Source organism: Balaenoptera borealis, assembly GCF_965194805.1.
Source record: "Balaenoptera borealis genome assembly, chromosome: 16".
NCBI lineage: Eukaryota > Metazoa > Chordata > Mammalia > Artiodactyla > Balaenopteridae > Balaenoptera > Balaenoptera borealis.
Window position 1 is genome coordinate 75,232,282 of NC_138872.1, and position 17,330 is coordinate 75,249,611.

The window sequence follows — 17,330 nt, forward strand, 5'->3', positions numbered from 1 at the left end:
TCAGTACAGATGAAAGCAACTTGCTACAGACCTTTACTGAGGGATGGCAAAATAAATGAATACATGAATGATGAATGAACGAATTAATAAATAAATAGATACCACACTACTGGCTTACGATAAATTCAATTTGGATTGGAGATGGGATTGACCTCTAAAGTGAAAAGCTGCCACTTGCCAGGAGTCATTCTCAGAGCCCTTCCCTCCACCTGAAACTTCAGGTATGGCTGGAGCGTGGGAACTGCTCACCCCACAGCTGGTTCTGTCTTGGAAACTGCCCGCAGCTACCAAGCACGCCACACTCAGAAATTCAGTGTTAATCAAAGACACTCAAGGGAACATTTCTCTCCTCTTTCCTTTAAGTTAAACTTCTTAGGAGCCTGGGGTCCACTGAACTTCATGCACAGAAGTCAGACTCCAAAATACTGACTTGGGTATCCTACCAAGTCTACAGAGGGCCTACTCGGTGGGTGAGCTTTCCCGAGCTTCCCACACTGCCCGGTTCTCAAAATGCTTCGAAGGGACCACTGCTCCATCACTCAGAACAGGTGGTTACATTGTTTAAACCAGTAAAACAAGCCTCTCTGCTCCTATGAGGATGTGCTACCAGGGCAGTTTAAGACACAGGAGCCTGGAGTTCAGAAAATGAAACTCATTGCTTCTTGTGTGCTTGGTTGCAGAAGCTATTTTTAGAGCCACGCTGGCAGCAAAAAGAGTGAAGACTGTGACCTAAAACTCCAGAGAGACTGCAAAATGTCAGCCCAAATTTCCCTACTTTGGGAAAGTCTGGGTAAAAACTCCTGCAGCCTTAGAAACAGTGCCGGGTCCCGGGAAGAAGACTGTCTCAGTGGCCAGGAAAGTAACAGCAAATGGTCACTTGCATCATCGGCGGGGCGGCTGACAGATCATTATTTGGCAGAGAAGGTCACTACAGGCTCTGCAATCAGTGCTTGTGATGAATTTCCCGAGCTTGGAAAGAAAATTCTATTTGCTTTCTCTCCAATCTAAGAGAAGTGAGTCATGTGTTCCTGAATTTCCATAAAAGAGAGGAGATAATGGATAGGCGTTAGGCTCCAAATGGAGCCTTGAACATAACAAACACTGTGCCAACTGGTGAGGCCTGATGAGAACTAACCAGTCTTGGAGGATGGAAACTCTTCCAAGTGCTACTGGACAGTTGTGTCAATGGAAAAGGCTGTTTGGGTTTGAGAACAAGTTATAATCTGTAGCTTAGCCATCGGGTCCAAAGGATCCCCTAAAAATGACTAAGGAATAATTAATTTTGCACTGAGGACCAGATGGAACAGGAGACGCAGAAAGTGTTCTGAACTGTGCTGTAAAGAAAACTATGGGGCAGCGAAGAAGAAAGGGAGAAAAGAGTATTTTCTGCTCTGAACTCAATGTGAGATTCTCCTCTAGTTACTTTTTGGGCTATGAGGGTGGAATAGAAAAAAAGGAACGGGAAGACAGGGCAGGAGAAAAAAGGAATATTAAAGGGCCCAGCTGACAGCACATTCTCGCATCATCTAGAAAGGAGGGATTAAAGCTATCAAAATTAATGGCTGGAGCCTACCCCTCTCCGCAGTCATACCCATTCAGCTCCATCCAAAGAGGGATCTGAACCTCATTGTTCTTCCCCCAGCAGATCAACTTGCTACAATTCATGGTACTGCTGCTCCCCTATTTATGTCCAGGAATAACTCAGGAGCCGGACATTTAACTCAGAGCTAAAGTGTCTTCCATTTTTAAAAATCCTTACATTTAAAGTGAAACTTACCTGCTCTTCAGCCCACCACACTGAACCTCTCTGTGGGCGAGGAGGAAAACCTTTCCAACATTATTCAGATTCACCTACTTGGCTGCTGTGAGCTGTCACGACACATGTCGGTTGACAGAGGCAGGAGGATGCTTGTCAATGCCGAGAACGGTTACCCTGCAAGCTTTGCTCTCGCTCCAGGGCACTGCCTGGGAATTTTGCTTCCAAAGGAAAGGTATCTAGCAGCGATATCAATGTGTCATGAAAAAAGAAAAATTGATCTACCCAGGCTGGTGTTGAAGGTACAGAGGTGATGTCAAGAAATACCATTAATTTCACCCAAAAGCAGTGTGTTCACCATTGAATAAACGTACTTCATTTTATAATGAACTGCCTCCCTCAAGGGATTGACTGGGGAAATGTGGGCCCCTTATTTTCCTGTGCAAATCCCCTGGCATTAAAAATGCCTCTCCTTAAAAGGGAACCCTCCTACACTGTTGGTGGGAGTGTAAATTGCTGCAGCCACTATGGAGAACAGTATGGAGGTTCCTTAAAAAACTAACAATAAGGCTACCATATGATCCAGCAATCCCACTCCCGGGCATATATCCAGAAAAAACCATAATTCAAAAAGACACATGCACCCCAATGTTCACTGCAGCACTATTTACAATAGCCAGGACATGGAAGCAACCTAAATGTCCATCGACAGATGAATGGATAAAGAAGATGAGGTACATATATACAATGGAATATTACTCAAAAAGAATAAAATAATGCTATTTGCAGTGACATGGATGGACCTAGAGATTATCATACTGAGTGAAGTAAGTCAGACAAAGACAAATATATATCACTTATATGCGGAATCTAAAAAAAATGGTAGAAATGAACTTATTTACAAAACAGAAATAGAGTCACAGATTAGAAAACAAACTTATGATTACCAAGGGGGGAAGGGGGGGATAAATTGGGAGATTGGGATTGACATATACACATTACTACATATAAAATAGATAACTAATAAGAACCTGCTGTATAGCACAGGAAACTCTACTCAACACCCTGTAATGACCTACACGGGAAAAGAATCTAAAAAAGAGTGGATATATGTATACATATAACTGATTCACTTTGCTGGACAGCAGAAACTAACACAACATTGTAAATCAACTATACTCCAATAAAAATTAATTTAAAAAATGCCTCTCCTTGCTAGCACCCCGGGTTCTGCTCCTTATGTAGGATACCAACTCAAGGATAATACAATGATTAGGTTATTTGTCATAATCATCCAGCTGTATGAATGCCCAGATAATAAGAAAAGGGTTATAGGATTCCCACAGCAAGGAGCAAGGTTTGCTCTTGTAGGCTACAGAGGAACAATAATAACAATAGCACCAATAATAATAGCTAGCATTTTTAGGCATCTTACATGCATTATCTCATTTAAGCATCACAACCACCCTGTAAAATAGATTATCATCCCTATTTACAGATGAAGAATCTGAGGCCCAGAGCATTAAGTAGCTTGACCCAAGTTTTCATAGAATGGGTCTGTAGCACATCTAGTTTTTATACAGAGAAGTAAGCTGAGGCTCAAAGCCAGGTGTCAAGTCTAGCCTAGAAAACAAGTCTTGGGACCTGGGCATGTTCTCTCCATCCCATCATGCTGCGGACACTTGAAGTCATTTGAGAACAACGTGCTCCCAGCTGTCGGGGTCAGGTATTCTTCAAGCACCAAGAGAAGGCAGCAGTCAGCTATGGAGGGTTATGCAGGGCAGACAACTGGGCAGTGACGCCCTGTGTTTCCATGTGGGCTGTACCTGCTGCTTTCCCAGGAAGTGACAAAGTTGAGGTCGATGCTCCTTCAAAGTCTCAATCAACTGTGTTCTCGCTGAGGCGTTCTTTCCAGCTAATTGTCTGACTACATAACCAATGTTTTAAAGAAATGGATATGTCTTCCATTAGACAGTCTTACAGAAGGGCAACCCCTACTCGTTGCTTCTTCAGCAGTCATTGTCATCCACTGAGTTCCCATTGGGGTCTCAAAAATATGTCGACGTGGATAAATTTGACAAGGACTGTGGCAGAAGGACAGTATCCCCCATTCTGCTTAGAACAGAGGTTTATACACAATAGGAATCAATCAATGCTCATCAAGCCAAGGAGGGAACAAACAGAGCACCGCAAAGCCACCCCCTATTCCTGATCCCATTTTATAACGATGCTTCTTCTGGAGGAGCGTGAAATCCCACGGTTGACCAGTACTGACTGAACCAACACCTTCTATCAACCGGGCTCCTCCAGGATTGTTCCCTGAAGGAAGCATGTAGAGTTTTGTAGAGGTTTTTAACTGTAAATTTCCCCCGTGACTTGCTTCTGTAGAACTCTATTAACCAAAACATTTAATTATCTACAACACCTCACGCCATAAACTCAGAGAGTTTACAATTAGAGCTTTTCATCTGAGGGACCAAAAGCTTTGTTATGGAAATTTTCCACTACTGGAACAATATACCTTTAAATGCTGGGTAGGTTTTATGGATAAGAAAATTAAAAGCTCATTTACACAGATGGTGAGTGACTCACCTAATGACAGAGACCCTGTTGGTGGCAAAATTGAACAGGTCATTCCTGTTACTGGTAGACTGTGAGGGCAGGAAAAGAAGGTGGCGGATGGCTAGCTTTTCTCCTATGATTTTTCTCTTCCTGAATTGTGACAGGCTTCCCTTGGCCCCTGAGCTAGATTCCTTTTCTGACTCTCCTTTCCTAGACCCAAAGGGAAGTCCTAACCACTGTGGTCTCTAAGCCTGTCCTCTACCCACAATGTGTTGCACTTGGCCAGTATCATATACACAGCCCAGGTTGGTCAACAGTATCGGTGGGTCTGTCTCTGTGAGACATTCAACTTCTGCCCAGGATGCTCCTTGGTTTCCGAATCCTTGCTTGCGATTCTACCATGACAAATTCTGCTGCTCTGGGATTGGACCCCAGTTTGATCTCCTGGTGTGTTCTCTGTGCTGTCCTGCCACTTCCCCAAAGAGGGAGGTCCACACAAGACTCTGAGCCAAGGATTAACACCCGAGTGTCTTCATCTTGTTTCAAGATTGGCCATCTGCCATCTACTGATGGCCACCAGCTCCTAAGGTAGAATTCACATTCCATACAGTTCATCCATTTAAAGTCTACAATTCAATAGATTCTAGTATGTTCACAGAGTTGTGCAATCATCACCCAAATCAATTTTAGAACATTTTCATCATGCCCCCCCCAAAACCCTGTACTCATTAACAATCATTCCTCTCTCCCACTCTTCCCTTAGCCCTAGGCAACCACTATTCTACTTTTTTCTCTCTCCCAATTAGCTTTTTATTCATTTTCATTCCAGCTCATTGGAACAGTGGATTGAGTCCGGGTTCCTCCTTTTGGCTTCTAGAGCTCTCCACAAAGTGGACCTCCTGTTTCAATCTACTTAGTCTTCCATCTTTCCTCTATTTTTTTCCCCCCTACTTTTTAATGCACATTCTCTACCTTCGTCTCCTCACCAGATGCTAAACACCCCATCCTCATTGTGCTGTCAGTAGAGGGGTAACTTAATGGACTTGAGTTGCCCAAACCCTGCACATCCCAAAGAAAGAACTCACCCTTGCCAGGCTCCTGGAAGAAAACCACTAAACCCTTGGAATATCCTGCCCGATAAGAGTGTCTATGAGGCCCCGGGCCATGCTGTATTGGCTTAACCTCTGCAGGGGGAGGTGGGGAGGAGCTGGAGACCGAGGAGCCAAGGTTGGTCACATGGGTGCTCCACGCCTACAGGACTGACCCCCCAGTAAAAACCAGGAACACTAAGGCTCCGGTGAGCTTCCCTGGTTGGCAACACTTCATAATGTTGTTATAAATCATTTCTGGGAGACTGAAGCTCTGTCCATGCAACTCCACAGGGAGAGGACAACCAGAAGCTCACGCTTGGTTTCTCCTGGACTCAGTCCCATGCCTCTTTTTTCTTTGCTGATTCTAATCTGTATCCTTTCACTGTGATAAACGATAACCATGAGCATAACAGCTCTTCTGAGTTGTATGAGTCCTTCTAGCGGATCATCAAACCCTGAGGGCGGTCTTGGCAACCCGAAACACACTCATTTTCACTACTATCCCTCTAATTGTGTCATCTCCCATATACTCTGCCAGTGAAAATCCCCTGCAGCTTACAAGGCCCGCAAGTCACCGCTTTTTCAGGAGGGACAGCACAGTGGGGAAGGGCACAGACTCTGGACCCACTAGCTCCAAATCCCAGCTTCATCTCTTACTGGGAGTGTGACCTTGAGTAAAGTGCTGTCCCTGTGCCTCAGGAGCCATGCCTGTGAAATGGGGATGATAGTGATACTTATCTCATAGGGCTAGTATGAGTTATACATGGATTTGTACTGTGTAAAGCAAAAGAAAAGTGCCTGGCACGTAGAAAATTCCAGTGTTAGTTACGACTTTTATAAGCTTTCCCATCCACTCCACTCACAAAGCTTCCCCCCTCCTACAAATCCACACTAACTTGCACTAAAGTGTGATTATGCACAGTTGAGCCCTGTGTCTCCAACTTGTCCAGTAACTCCCCCAAGAAGATCATGTAATTTACCAACACTGTCCCCAAGAAGTTCCCACCACAAGGCGGAGCACACAGTTGGTTCCTAAAATATATTTGCTGATGCATAGGGACGATAGCTCTATTTCCAAGTCTAAGACAATCTGATTCTTCACTTAAAGATTTCCTCTCAGCAAGCCAGTCATCTTCCTCTAGGGAGGAAAAAAAATAACCTTCTTTTATATACATTTGTGCACAGAATTTGAGATTCCAGCGACTATACATATCCAGGACAGCCCTTTCCACTCCCAGAGTCTAACAGGCTCTAATGGCTCCTGTACCTTATAATTTATTATCAAATTATATGTTGGATTAAGGATTGCTAATTGTTAATCATCAGCGTGAATTAGTTATTAATGAGTAATGTCGCTAATTACAGGGTCACCTAACACAGAGCAGGCAGGCACCGCTGGCACTTCACAGAAGATGCCTGACTCAGCTTCAGCCAGTGCCCTGAAAGCAACGTGCTGTAAAACTTCCCATCTCTGATGACTCCATAGACCCTTCCCTCCCCTGGTAAAAGTCACGGGATTTTACAGCTGGAAAGAACTGTAAAGATCAGCGGTTCCCAAGTTGTGAGCTACAGAGCTCTGAAGGCTGCTGAGCTAAGGCAGCTTCCCATGAATTCATGGTGCCTTCAGGCTAAAGATAGTATATTCCTCTTTCTTACCTTTGCTACTATTTTTCACATATATGGACATAATGCTATGAATAATACAATTTAAGTTGGTATCAAAGCACGACGGAATTCATAGTAGTTTTCTGGCAAGAAATCTTCATGGACAATCTATTGATTTTATATTTCTGGGCCCCCAAGACAGCCATCAATTAGTTTTTGGGTTCTAGGTCAGCTCACCCATTCCCATCCCTCTTGGCAATTGTGCCAGACCTGTATTTATCATTTCTTCTGTAGCCCCCAATCCAAAAATTTCTCTCTCCCTCTCAGCAGTGATTTCGTCTCTGAATTCATAATGTGGGTGACACAGCATAAGCTCTCTCTTCCTGCTCTTCAAGACCAGACTACAATTCACGTTCTTGACGCCATCCCCTACTTCCTCTTCAGGGCCCTTCTTTTGCAATCAGCACCCTCCCCCCCTTCTGTGTCTTCAGACCCTCCCTCTCTCCTTGCTTCATGCCCTCAGCTGTATGTACTGTGTTACAATGAGACCTTTCATGTCCACATTTGGGCTGGGGATGTTCAGGCAATAGATGCTATACTCAAAGAGATCATGCAAAAAGCTCAAAGCAGATAACCAAAAAGCAGCTAGCTGCCTAATGAGGATGAGTAAGGGGAGTGTGGGAGAGGGGTGTGTCAGGAGAGATTCCCTGGAGCGAGGTGTACCCTGAATCCCCCTCCCCAAGGGGAGAGGGTGGGCATCCTACCATCTCACCCCAAGCCTGGTGGTCAGCACTCCTGGCATTGGAGAAACATACTCACTGGTGCCTGACTCATGCTAAGCAAGTGAAAAGTGGCCAGTGGAGCAGATGGGGGCCCTGTGTGCGAGAAGTCACCTCTCCCCTCCCATGCAGGACAAAGGTGTGTGAGTCTTGGAAACCAGATACGGAAGCCAGAAAGGCTGTTGATCTGTGACCACGTTAAAGTGTTCACTATAAAAACTCACTAGAAAAAGGAATGAAGTACTGACACGTGCTGCAACGTGGGTGACCCAAAAAGCCACATACTCTATGATTCCACTTATAGGAACTGTCCAGAACAGGCAAATCCATAGAGACAGAAAGATTGGGAGCTGTCGGGGGCTGCGGGGAGGGAGGAATAGGAATGCATAATGGGCGAGGCAATCTCATCCTCTTCCTAATCGTTCACTAGCCCTGACTTCTCTTCTGAGCCTCAGATGTCACTCATCCATTCGTTTGTTCACTAAATGTTTTCAGCATCCCTACTAAGTGCTAAGTACTCATTAGTCACTGGGGTTACAGTAGAAAAAACCACAGGCCTGGCTTCATAAAGCATATAGACTAGTAGCTGATAAAAAATGGTAAAGAATGGCTCTTCCACTGGGAGAACCAGGTCGAATATCTAGCAGTGGTTCTTTTTTTTTTTTTTTTTTTTTTTTTGGCCATATGGCTCGTGGGATCTTAGTTCCCTAACCAAGGATTCACACTGGGCCCTCGGCAGTGAGAGTGCAGGGTCCTAACCACTGGACTGCCAGGGAACTCCCTTGCAGTGGTTCCTAATATAAGCCCTGTGGATCATAAGCAGGTTGGCTTCCAGGCATCTGTAAACTTCATGAAATTATATGCGAAGTTCTGTTCACTCATACATGCTCAGGAGTGAGGTGATCTATGGCTTTCATTAGATTATCGAAGAGGTCCTTGACTCAAAAAAGTTTAAACTCCGCTGGTCTAATGATAGGTTGTTGACGTGACATTAGAGATGATGTCACTTTGGAGAAGAATCGGGGCTTAAGACATAGATTTGAGAGCCTTCTCTGCACAGAGGTGAGAGGGGGGTCAGTGCTTCTCAGAGTCTTTGACTTAAGAGTCTTGGCAGCAGAGGACTGTGACACACAGCAGAGGCGCCAGGGGACCTCTGATGGCTTAACTCAAGCTCCAGGAAGCCCAGCCATGTTTCTTCTACGGCTTTGAGTGACACTTTCCCCAAACCCCTCTGCCCCACCATAATGCCACAGACCGCGGGTGCCACAGCTCCCAGCATGAGAACCATGGACCTAGGCTGTCCTTGGGAATGACCGAGGTCTTCATGGGAGCAAGTGTAGAGCACAGACCAAATTCTGGGGGTCCAGGTGGTCAAATCCACTCTAGAAACATGTTTGGCCCTCGTAGTTTTGAAGAAGAGGGATTTATTGCCATTATTTAGAAGTCAGGAGATTTCACAAAACGATCTGAATTTGTGTCTTTTCTTAAAAGTCTGAGGACTTGACAACGCCGGGCCTCTGTGCCCCCGTCACCATCACGTGGGGCCGGCAGTAGCTGGCTCCTTCGGTGGGGCATGTGCTCTTCAGTCCCCACTGCCACCCCTCACACTTGGCTCTCCCCTCTTTAATGGCACCTGTCTACTCTCGATGCTTGAACCTCTGGTGTAGACAAAGAAGAGCAGAGGAAAAACCTTGGGAAATAGCTGTTTACCAAACAGGAAGAAAAAAACGTTACAAAGGAAGAAAGAGAAAAAAAGGAAAACAGAAAGGATATACATTCCCTTAAGGCAACATCTCCTATATTGTATGGCCTACTGGGAAGACTCAGTATCTAAAGAGTCATCCAACCTAATGCCATTTGGATGGTGAAAAAGTTCTCTTCATCCTACCCTTTACCAGAATAATCATTACTTTTAAAATACTGAGATCACAAGGAGGAGGGGGAACCATCACATCCAGACATTTAAGAAAGAGTATTGTTGGGACTTCCCTGGTGGTGCAGAGGTTAAGAATCCGCGTGCCAATGCAGGGGACACGGGTTCGAGCCCTGGTCCGGGAAGATCCCACACGCCACAGAGCAACTAAGCCCGTGCACCACAACTACTGAGCCTGCACTCTAGAGCCCACGAGCCACAACTACTGAGCCCGCGTGCCACAACTACTGAAGCCCACGCGCCTAGAGCCCATGCTCCGCAACAGGAGAAGCCACCGCAATGAGAAGGCCCGTGCACCGCAACGAAGAGTAGCCCCCACTCACCACAACTAGAGACAGCCCACGTGCAGCAGCGAAGACCCAACGCAGCCAAAGATAAATAAATAAATTTATAAAAAATAAATAAATAAAATAAAATAGTTAATTTAAAAAAAAAAGAAAGAGTATTGTATCTGCTTAATAACATCAGAAGGGCCATAAAAAGTCCTTCCTACAATTAAATATCTCCATCAACTATTAACAAATTAAGCATTGCATAAGTTATGATACATTAAAAAGAGATCATCTGATTCTGTTGTGTACATCAGAGATATTAATGACTCATGATCACGACTCCATTTTCTTCAGTCTTTTTAAAACGCGTATGAAGCCTCTGTTAACGTTACCTGAAGTACACGCCCAGTTTTCGCCTAGTGCCTCACATGCTCAGGGACAGCTCTGTGTTCTGGACATCCCAAAGCACCGCACTGTATCCATTCCTTTTCCTCGGTCACTAACACCACCGTTACACTTTCACTCCCTTATCCGTCACAGCTGGAGGTCAGCCTCCCTGTGTGTCACGGACGAAGCAGTGCTTGGACAAAAACGCGAAACTCACTGTCAAGCCATCGCTTCAAGATCTGAAGGTCACGGGGTCTTTAAGCACACCCCATTAATTTTGTGTTAATCGTGGTACAATACCCGTAACATAAAATGTACTGTCTTAATCATTTTTACATGTACAGTTCAGTAGCATTTAGTACATTTGCAGGATTGTGCAACCAAATTCCAGAACTCTTTTCATCTTGCACAACTGAACCTCTACACCGTTAAATAATAATTCCCCATTCCTCCCTTCTCCCCAGCCCCTGGAAACCACCATTCTACTCCCTGTCTCTGTGAATTTGGCTATTCTAGCTACTTCATATGAGTGGAATCATGTAGTATCTGTCTTTGGTGACTGGCTTATTTCACTTAGTGTAATGTCCCCAAGGCCCATCCATGTTGTAGCATGAGTCAAAATTTCCTTCTTTTTCTTAAGGCTGAATAATATTTCGTTGTACGTACATGTCACATTTTGTTTCTCCATTCATCTGTTGATGGACATTTGGGTTACCTCCACCTTTTGGCTATTGTGAATAATGCTGCTATGAATACGGGTGTACAAACATTTCTTTGAGACCCTGCTTTCAACTCTTTGGGGTATATACCCATAAGCAGAATCGCTGGACCATATGGTAATTCTATTTTTAATTTTTTAGGAACTGTCATACTGTTTTCCATAGCAGCTGTACCACTTTATATTCCCACCAGCAATGCTCAAGGATTCCAATTTCTCCACATTCTTGCCAACACCTGTTATTTTGCTTTTTTTTATACAGTAGCCATCCTCATGGGTGTAATCTCAACCATTACATTTTAAATATCTCTGAAGGTTATGCTTTGGTTCTCAGATAACACCTTGGTGATGAGTCTACATTATTATTTGCAGAAATCTGAGAGCACAGCCCTGCAGCATTACACGAAGACACTGAACATCTAGGCTGGGCTGGGAACTGAGCCACGAGACATCGCCAGCTGAGCAAGTTATTAGCCCCAAAGATTACCTTCTTTGTTGCATAAATTTGCCCATGAGTGGCTCTACCCTGATGCAATCTGTCAGCTTTCAATTTGTGCCAGAAAATAAGAGAATATGCAACAGGGGGGTCTGTCCATCTCAAAATCCTACTCTGGTTGATTAAAAATTTATAAACTGAGAAAGAACTTTAAGGGTACTTGCAAAAAGTCCTCACTCCTGTTCCACAATTGCCCCCTTTATACCAACAAACACTGTCCTAAAACGAGGGCAAAGTAAGACGGCCCCTTCCACCTCTTCTAACGTAGAACCATGAAGATACTAAGCCAGTTTTGATCCTCAAGTAGGACTCACAGAAAGTATTGAACTGTAACTCGGGTATCATCTTCGCTGAAAATCAAAGCACTTGTTGTTGGCTGAACAATATTCCCCATCCACCCCCCACAAATCTACATCCTAAGCTCTGGAAACTGCAAATGTTACCTTATCTGGAAAAAAGGACTTCACAGATATGATTAAGTAAAGGATCTTGAGAAGAGGGAGACTATCGTGGGTTATTCATGTGGACCCCAAATGTCATCACAAAGGCCCTTATGTGAGGGGAGGCAGGAACGTCGAGGAAAGAAGGCAGCCACGTGATGAAGGAAGCAGGGGGAGAAAGGGAGGGGATGTAGCCGTGAGCCAAGGAATGAGAACAGCCTCCGGAAGCTGGAACAGGCAAGGAAATGGGATTCTCCCCTCCAGCCTCCAGAAGGACCCAGCCCTGTAGACACCCTGCTTTTAGCTCTCTAAGGCTCACTTCAGATTACTGCAGTACCTTTAGAAAGTAAGAGAATAAATTTCTGTGCTTTAAGCCCCTGAATTTGTGGTAATTTGTTACAGAGGCCACAGGAAACGAATACGACATCAAAATCCACCTACTTCATTCCCCATCCTTTATATTTGAGCTTCCCAACTGGTACAACACGAGGGATCTACCTCCTTGCCTCCAGGGGATGCTGGGTGGGGCCTGGGGCAAAAATCATACAGAGCTGCCCAAAGGCCCTGGGTCACCCCAGGTACCACACAAATATTGTCCTTTTCTACGTGCTCCTGCATCACGGCGATCGTGAAGCATCCAAGTATGAGAAAGTCTCAGGAATTCATACCTTTCAAACTTCACACGTAAAAGCTCCTGAACACAGTTCAACAGATATGAGGAAGAATAAAAAAAAGTGTGAGCCACCCTATCAATTTCCATCCTTCAGGACTGCTGTTTGATAAGCTGCACTGGAAAATTTTTAGCGAAAGAAGCAAAATGCAGCGTCCCCTTTCAGCAAGAAAACTTCAGTGGGAAGACACCCCAAATTCCTAAAGCAGCTATTTCCACACTGCAGCTCCATCCCCAAGTGGTCTCCTCCAGTCTCCCTCCCTCCTCCCCTCCCCGGGTGGGTGGGGTCCTCTCTCCCCTGGGATCTGGGGACGAAAAGGCCACTGGAGCGCATGCTTGGCACAGACCTGATGGGAAGGGAAGGGTCTCCGGCGTCCCACCAGTCTTTCGGGGGGCTGATGTACATGCACCACAGCTCCCAGCTGTACCCGTGGGCCGAGTTCTCATATCGCTGCACCTCGAAGGTGTCCTGTTTGATGTTGTCGATGGAGGGGAGGATCACCCGCTTCCGGTTCTCCTGTATCCGCGAGAGAACCGGCTCGGCCCTGAAACACAGAGAAGCAGAAATAAAATCTTTCACCTGAGGCTCACCCACACCTCCACTGGCCCAGACCCCAAGACCACAGACAGTGAATATAAGCGTCGCAGCTAAAGGCTGGGCTTTGGGCAGGCTGGAACTCAGAGGGAAACAGCTCCCAAGTGGCGGCTCCAGCTGGATCTGGTGGCTTTGAAGGAGCCCCGTGACGTGCAGCTCATGCCCTCACCCCTGCGGCGTTCCCGCAGTGCTGCCTGCGTTGGCATGAAAGGCCTGAAGCCGGAACTCACAACACGAGGGCTTCTGCCCCAGAAAGTATGGCCTGTCTTTTATACCAACAGTGTCTAAGCCAAAGCTTAGACAGATACGAGGAAGAATAAAAAAGCATGAGCCATCCTACTGAGGCCCTCCTGATAGGGTTTGCATTTCCCTACAGTTTTGTACAGTGTTTTCAGTTTCCCCTCAGGCACTGGCCGATGCCTCTGGTTTTTTTCTCTGCTGGAGCTGAATTGCCTTTTCCCCAAATAGGTCACTTCTGCCCTTGATGGCCTGGTTTCAATAAGCCTTTCACTAGCTTCTTTGTGCGTGTGACTATTTCAGTTGTTTTAATTGATTATTTAATTGATTTCTTAAAAGGGATCTAATTGGCTGGGTTAGGGATGGCAGGCAGGAACTAACTGAATGCAAAGGCAGGCAGAATCCTGCCTCTCAGCTAGCCCACCCGCTCAGGGCTGCAGCAGGCGACAGGCAGGGACCTGGCTCTGGGGTTTAAGGTACAGCCCTGCCAGCTTCGGAGAAAGCCGATGGCCAGGCACCCCTGCCAGAGTGTGTCTCCGACGTAGATGTAGGAAGGGATCATTTCCCATATTCGAGAACGAAAAGATGGCTCTCATAAACCAGGGCATTAATCTCCCTGCTTAGAACAGGGCGCAGGCTTTGGAAAGGAGTCAAGTGAAAATCCCATTCCTCTGCATTATTTCGAAGAATAATGAGAACCCTCAGCCTCCATTCCATCTCTTTTCATTTGCAGCTACTGAATTACCTGTTGGCACATCTCATGTTTCTATTTAAAACGAGCAATAAAATATACCCTGGGCCATTTACTGCCTCCGATACTTTTGCACACACCTTAGAGACTGATACCAAATGGGACTGACTTTCCCTGGTTTCTAGACGTGCTTCAGAGCTCCGCCCCCTCCAACTCCTCACTCATGCTATTCTCCTCCAGGAATGCCCCTGTGCCCAGGCAGGAAATCTAGCCACCCACACAAGCTTCTCTAATCAAGTGCCACCTCTTCCAAGAAGCCTGCCTTAATTTCCCCCAGTAGAAGCCTCTCTCCATCCTCTCAGCTCTTAGAGCGTCTTCTCCATCATATTCAAGTCACCCTGATAACACGCTATCTTTGCTGATCTTTGAACACACGTTTTTCTTCCTTATAAGCTCATGATAGCTGATGTTTATCAAGCACTTACTACTTGCCAGGCACCATTCCCAACATTTTGGATGAGCTGACTAATATAAATCTCACAACAATCATATGAGGCAAATACTATGATCATCATTTTACACATGAGGAAACTGAGGCCCACGGAGGTTATGCCCCAGCCCACACAGCCAGCTGGAGGTAGAACCAGGTTTCTAACCCGGATGGTCTGGCTTCAGGCCCAGCCCCTAAGCTCCACAGCCTTCTTGGATGGGCCACCCTTTCCCTAGGCTGGTCTGGTGCCCTGCAGGTAGAAGCATTCAGCTCGGCCGTCACTGTGTGGGGAAAGTTCCTGAGTGTCGGGCAGAAGACCTTGGTTCAAATCATGCTTCTGAAGCTGAGGAGTTTGCTCTCCCAGTCTGTGACAGAGCGTACAACTGTTCCCAGTGATTTGCTCCCCTCCCTCGGGACATCCCGCTGATGACCCTGAGGCCTGCGGTGTTTCCCTGCAGGGGGACACGCTCTCCCTCCCTCAACCCCAATGAATGTTCAGCTTGGACATGTGACCTACTTTGGCCAACAGAAGGTGTGACCATGTCACATCTGAGCAGAAACTGTTATCCTTTTCCCTGAGCTACAAAAATGGTACATCCTAGGCAGGGGTGCTCCTTGGGTCTTGGGACGCAGAGGTCGTATGGCGCAGAGCCACAGACAGACAACCCGCAGCGGATCCGCCACGTGGACGGGACGGAGATGGTTACTGCAGTGTGACCTAGTGAGAGTTGAGACACACTGTCTATCTGCCATGAGGACATACACCCCTCTGTTGGAAGTCTGGAAAATGAGTCTGAAGGGCTAAGAGTGGATCACAGACATCAGTCAAAATTAGACTATAGGCTCCTGGAGGGCGGATACCAAATCTCACCAGATTCTGAGCCCCAGTTGAGCGACCAACTGTCCTCTTTGCCCAAGACCGTTCTGATTTTACTACTGAAAGTCTTGCATTTTGGGAAATCCCTCAGCACTGGGCAAACCCGATCAGGCAGTCGCCCAAATCACAGCCTAGAGCGGTCTTTGGGACGTGGTCATCATCCAGCAAATATCTGTCAGTTAGTTTAAGTGAAAGATAACGAAGGTCTGAGCCGGGAACGTGGAGGTCAAAACGGAGAGGAAAAGGTAGACATGAGAAACAGAGGAAAAACCAGCTAAAGCTGAAGGTGGCTTGGGTGAGTAACACGATGGGGAGAGAAGAATCAAGTGACGGGGACATGGGTGGTACCAACAGTTCTGACAGGAAAGAAATGAGGAGGGAATGATATGGAGGAAAAGGTGAGACAGGGCAAGGCTGAGGCTCCAACGGAACATTCAAGGGCATCTGTTCAGAAGGCTTCTAGCTCAAGGGTTCCCAAACTTGAGTGAGCAGCAGAGTCTCCTGGTGGGGGGGGGCTGGTTAAAGCAGCTTACTGGGCCCCATCCCCAGAGCTTCTGATGTCATAGGTCTGGGTGGAGCCCAAGAATGTGCATCTCTAACAAGTTCCCAGGTGATGCTGCCACTGCTGGTCTGGGGACCACACTTCACACTTTGAGAATGATTATGAGAGGTACACAGTGGTGAGGCTCAGGGGAGGTCAGGGCTGCACTCCTACAGCTGTGTGTATCAGGGTCTGATGGTGGCAGATAAAGCAAGGAAGAAAACTGGCGTCTGAGATGGCAACAGATGCCTGTGTGCAAGTGAATGGACCAGTGTTAACGGTGACCCCACGTTCCAAACCTCTGTGTGGTCATGTGCATAACCATCCTTTTCTCTAGCCATTAAAAGGATTCTAAAGTTTGTTTCAAATGCAGAATAGACATTTTAAGGCGTAATTAGTGATGGGATATTGGCTCTTCAAATATGGTACCGTGAACTTATTTAAGATGGTATCATTGAGTGTAAATAAACATTATTAATGAAATTAAAGACTCTGCTTCTTACTAATTAAGCAATCCTGGCATAGAGGTTTAACCTCTGACTTGATTCATCATTGGTTAGTTAGAAATAATCATATAACTGTAAAGCTCTAACCTAATTTTAACATGCTCATTGACTGATTTGGGCATTTTTGACGCTTCATTCTCTTACATCCAAAATCTACTCCCTGTGTGCTCATTGATTTCTCTCATATTGTTCTTTTCACCTGGAAAAACATGAGGGGCCACATCAGCAGAGAGAAACCCCTCCCTTCCTCCAAATGATGTTAAAGATGATCCCACAAATTTTTTTTCTTTTTTTTTTTTCTGGCCACACGGCACGCGGGATCTTAGTTCCCCAACCAGGGATCATGCCCTCACCCCTTGCATTGGAAGCACTGAGTCTTAACCACTGGACTGCCAGGGAAGTCACGATCCCATAAATTCTGGGAAGCTTTGCCTGAGTAGGTAAAATTATAACTGAATCTCTTTTTGTCATAGTAACAGTCAACCATCCTCCCCAGAAATGGAAATGAGCAAAGCAGCAAAAGAGAACAATAGGAATAGGACTGTCTTGTCTCCTTAGCAAGGATCATCTTGAGTTCTGTCCAACTAATACATCATTTTCACCGGGAATTTTGACGACGGTGATGATGATGGATGATGACGACAGAGTAGACAGCAGACATATTTCTCCCGCTTCCCAGTTTTA

At 45.9% G+C, this 17,330-nt stretch overlaps 1 protein-coding gene across 2 annotated transcripts in view; it reads right to left on the reverse strand.

Annotated features, from left to right (window-relative positions):
- GALNT17 (polypeptide N-acetylgalactosaminyltransferase 17) overlaps positions 1–17,330 on the reverse strand; it is a 467,376-nt gene that overhangs the window by 205,088 nt on the left and 244,958 nt on the right. For both annotated transcript variants that reach the window (XM_082358584.1, XM_082358585.1), the window contains exon 5: positions 13,057–13,254. In XM_082358584.1, the coding sequence (XP_082214710.1) occupies positions 13,057–13,254 (198 nt within the window). The remainder of the gene's footprint in view (positions 1–13,056; positions 13,255–17,330) is intronic.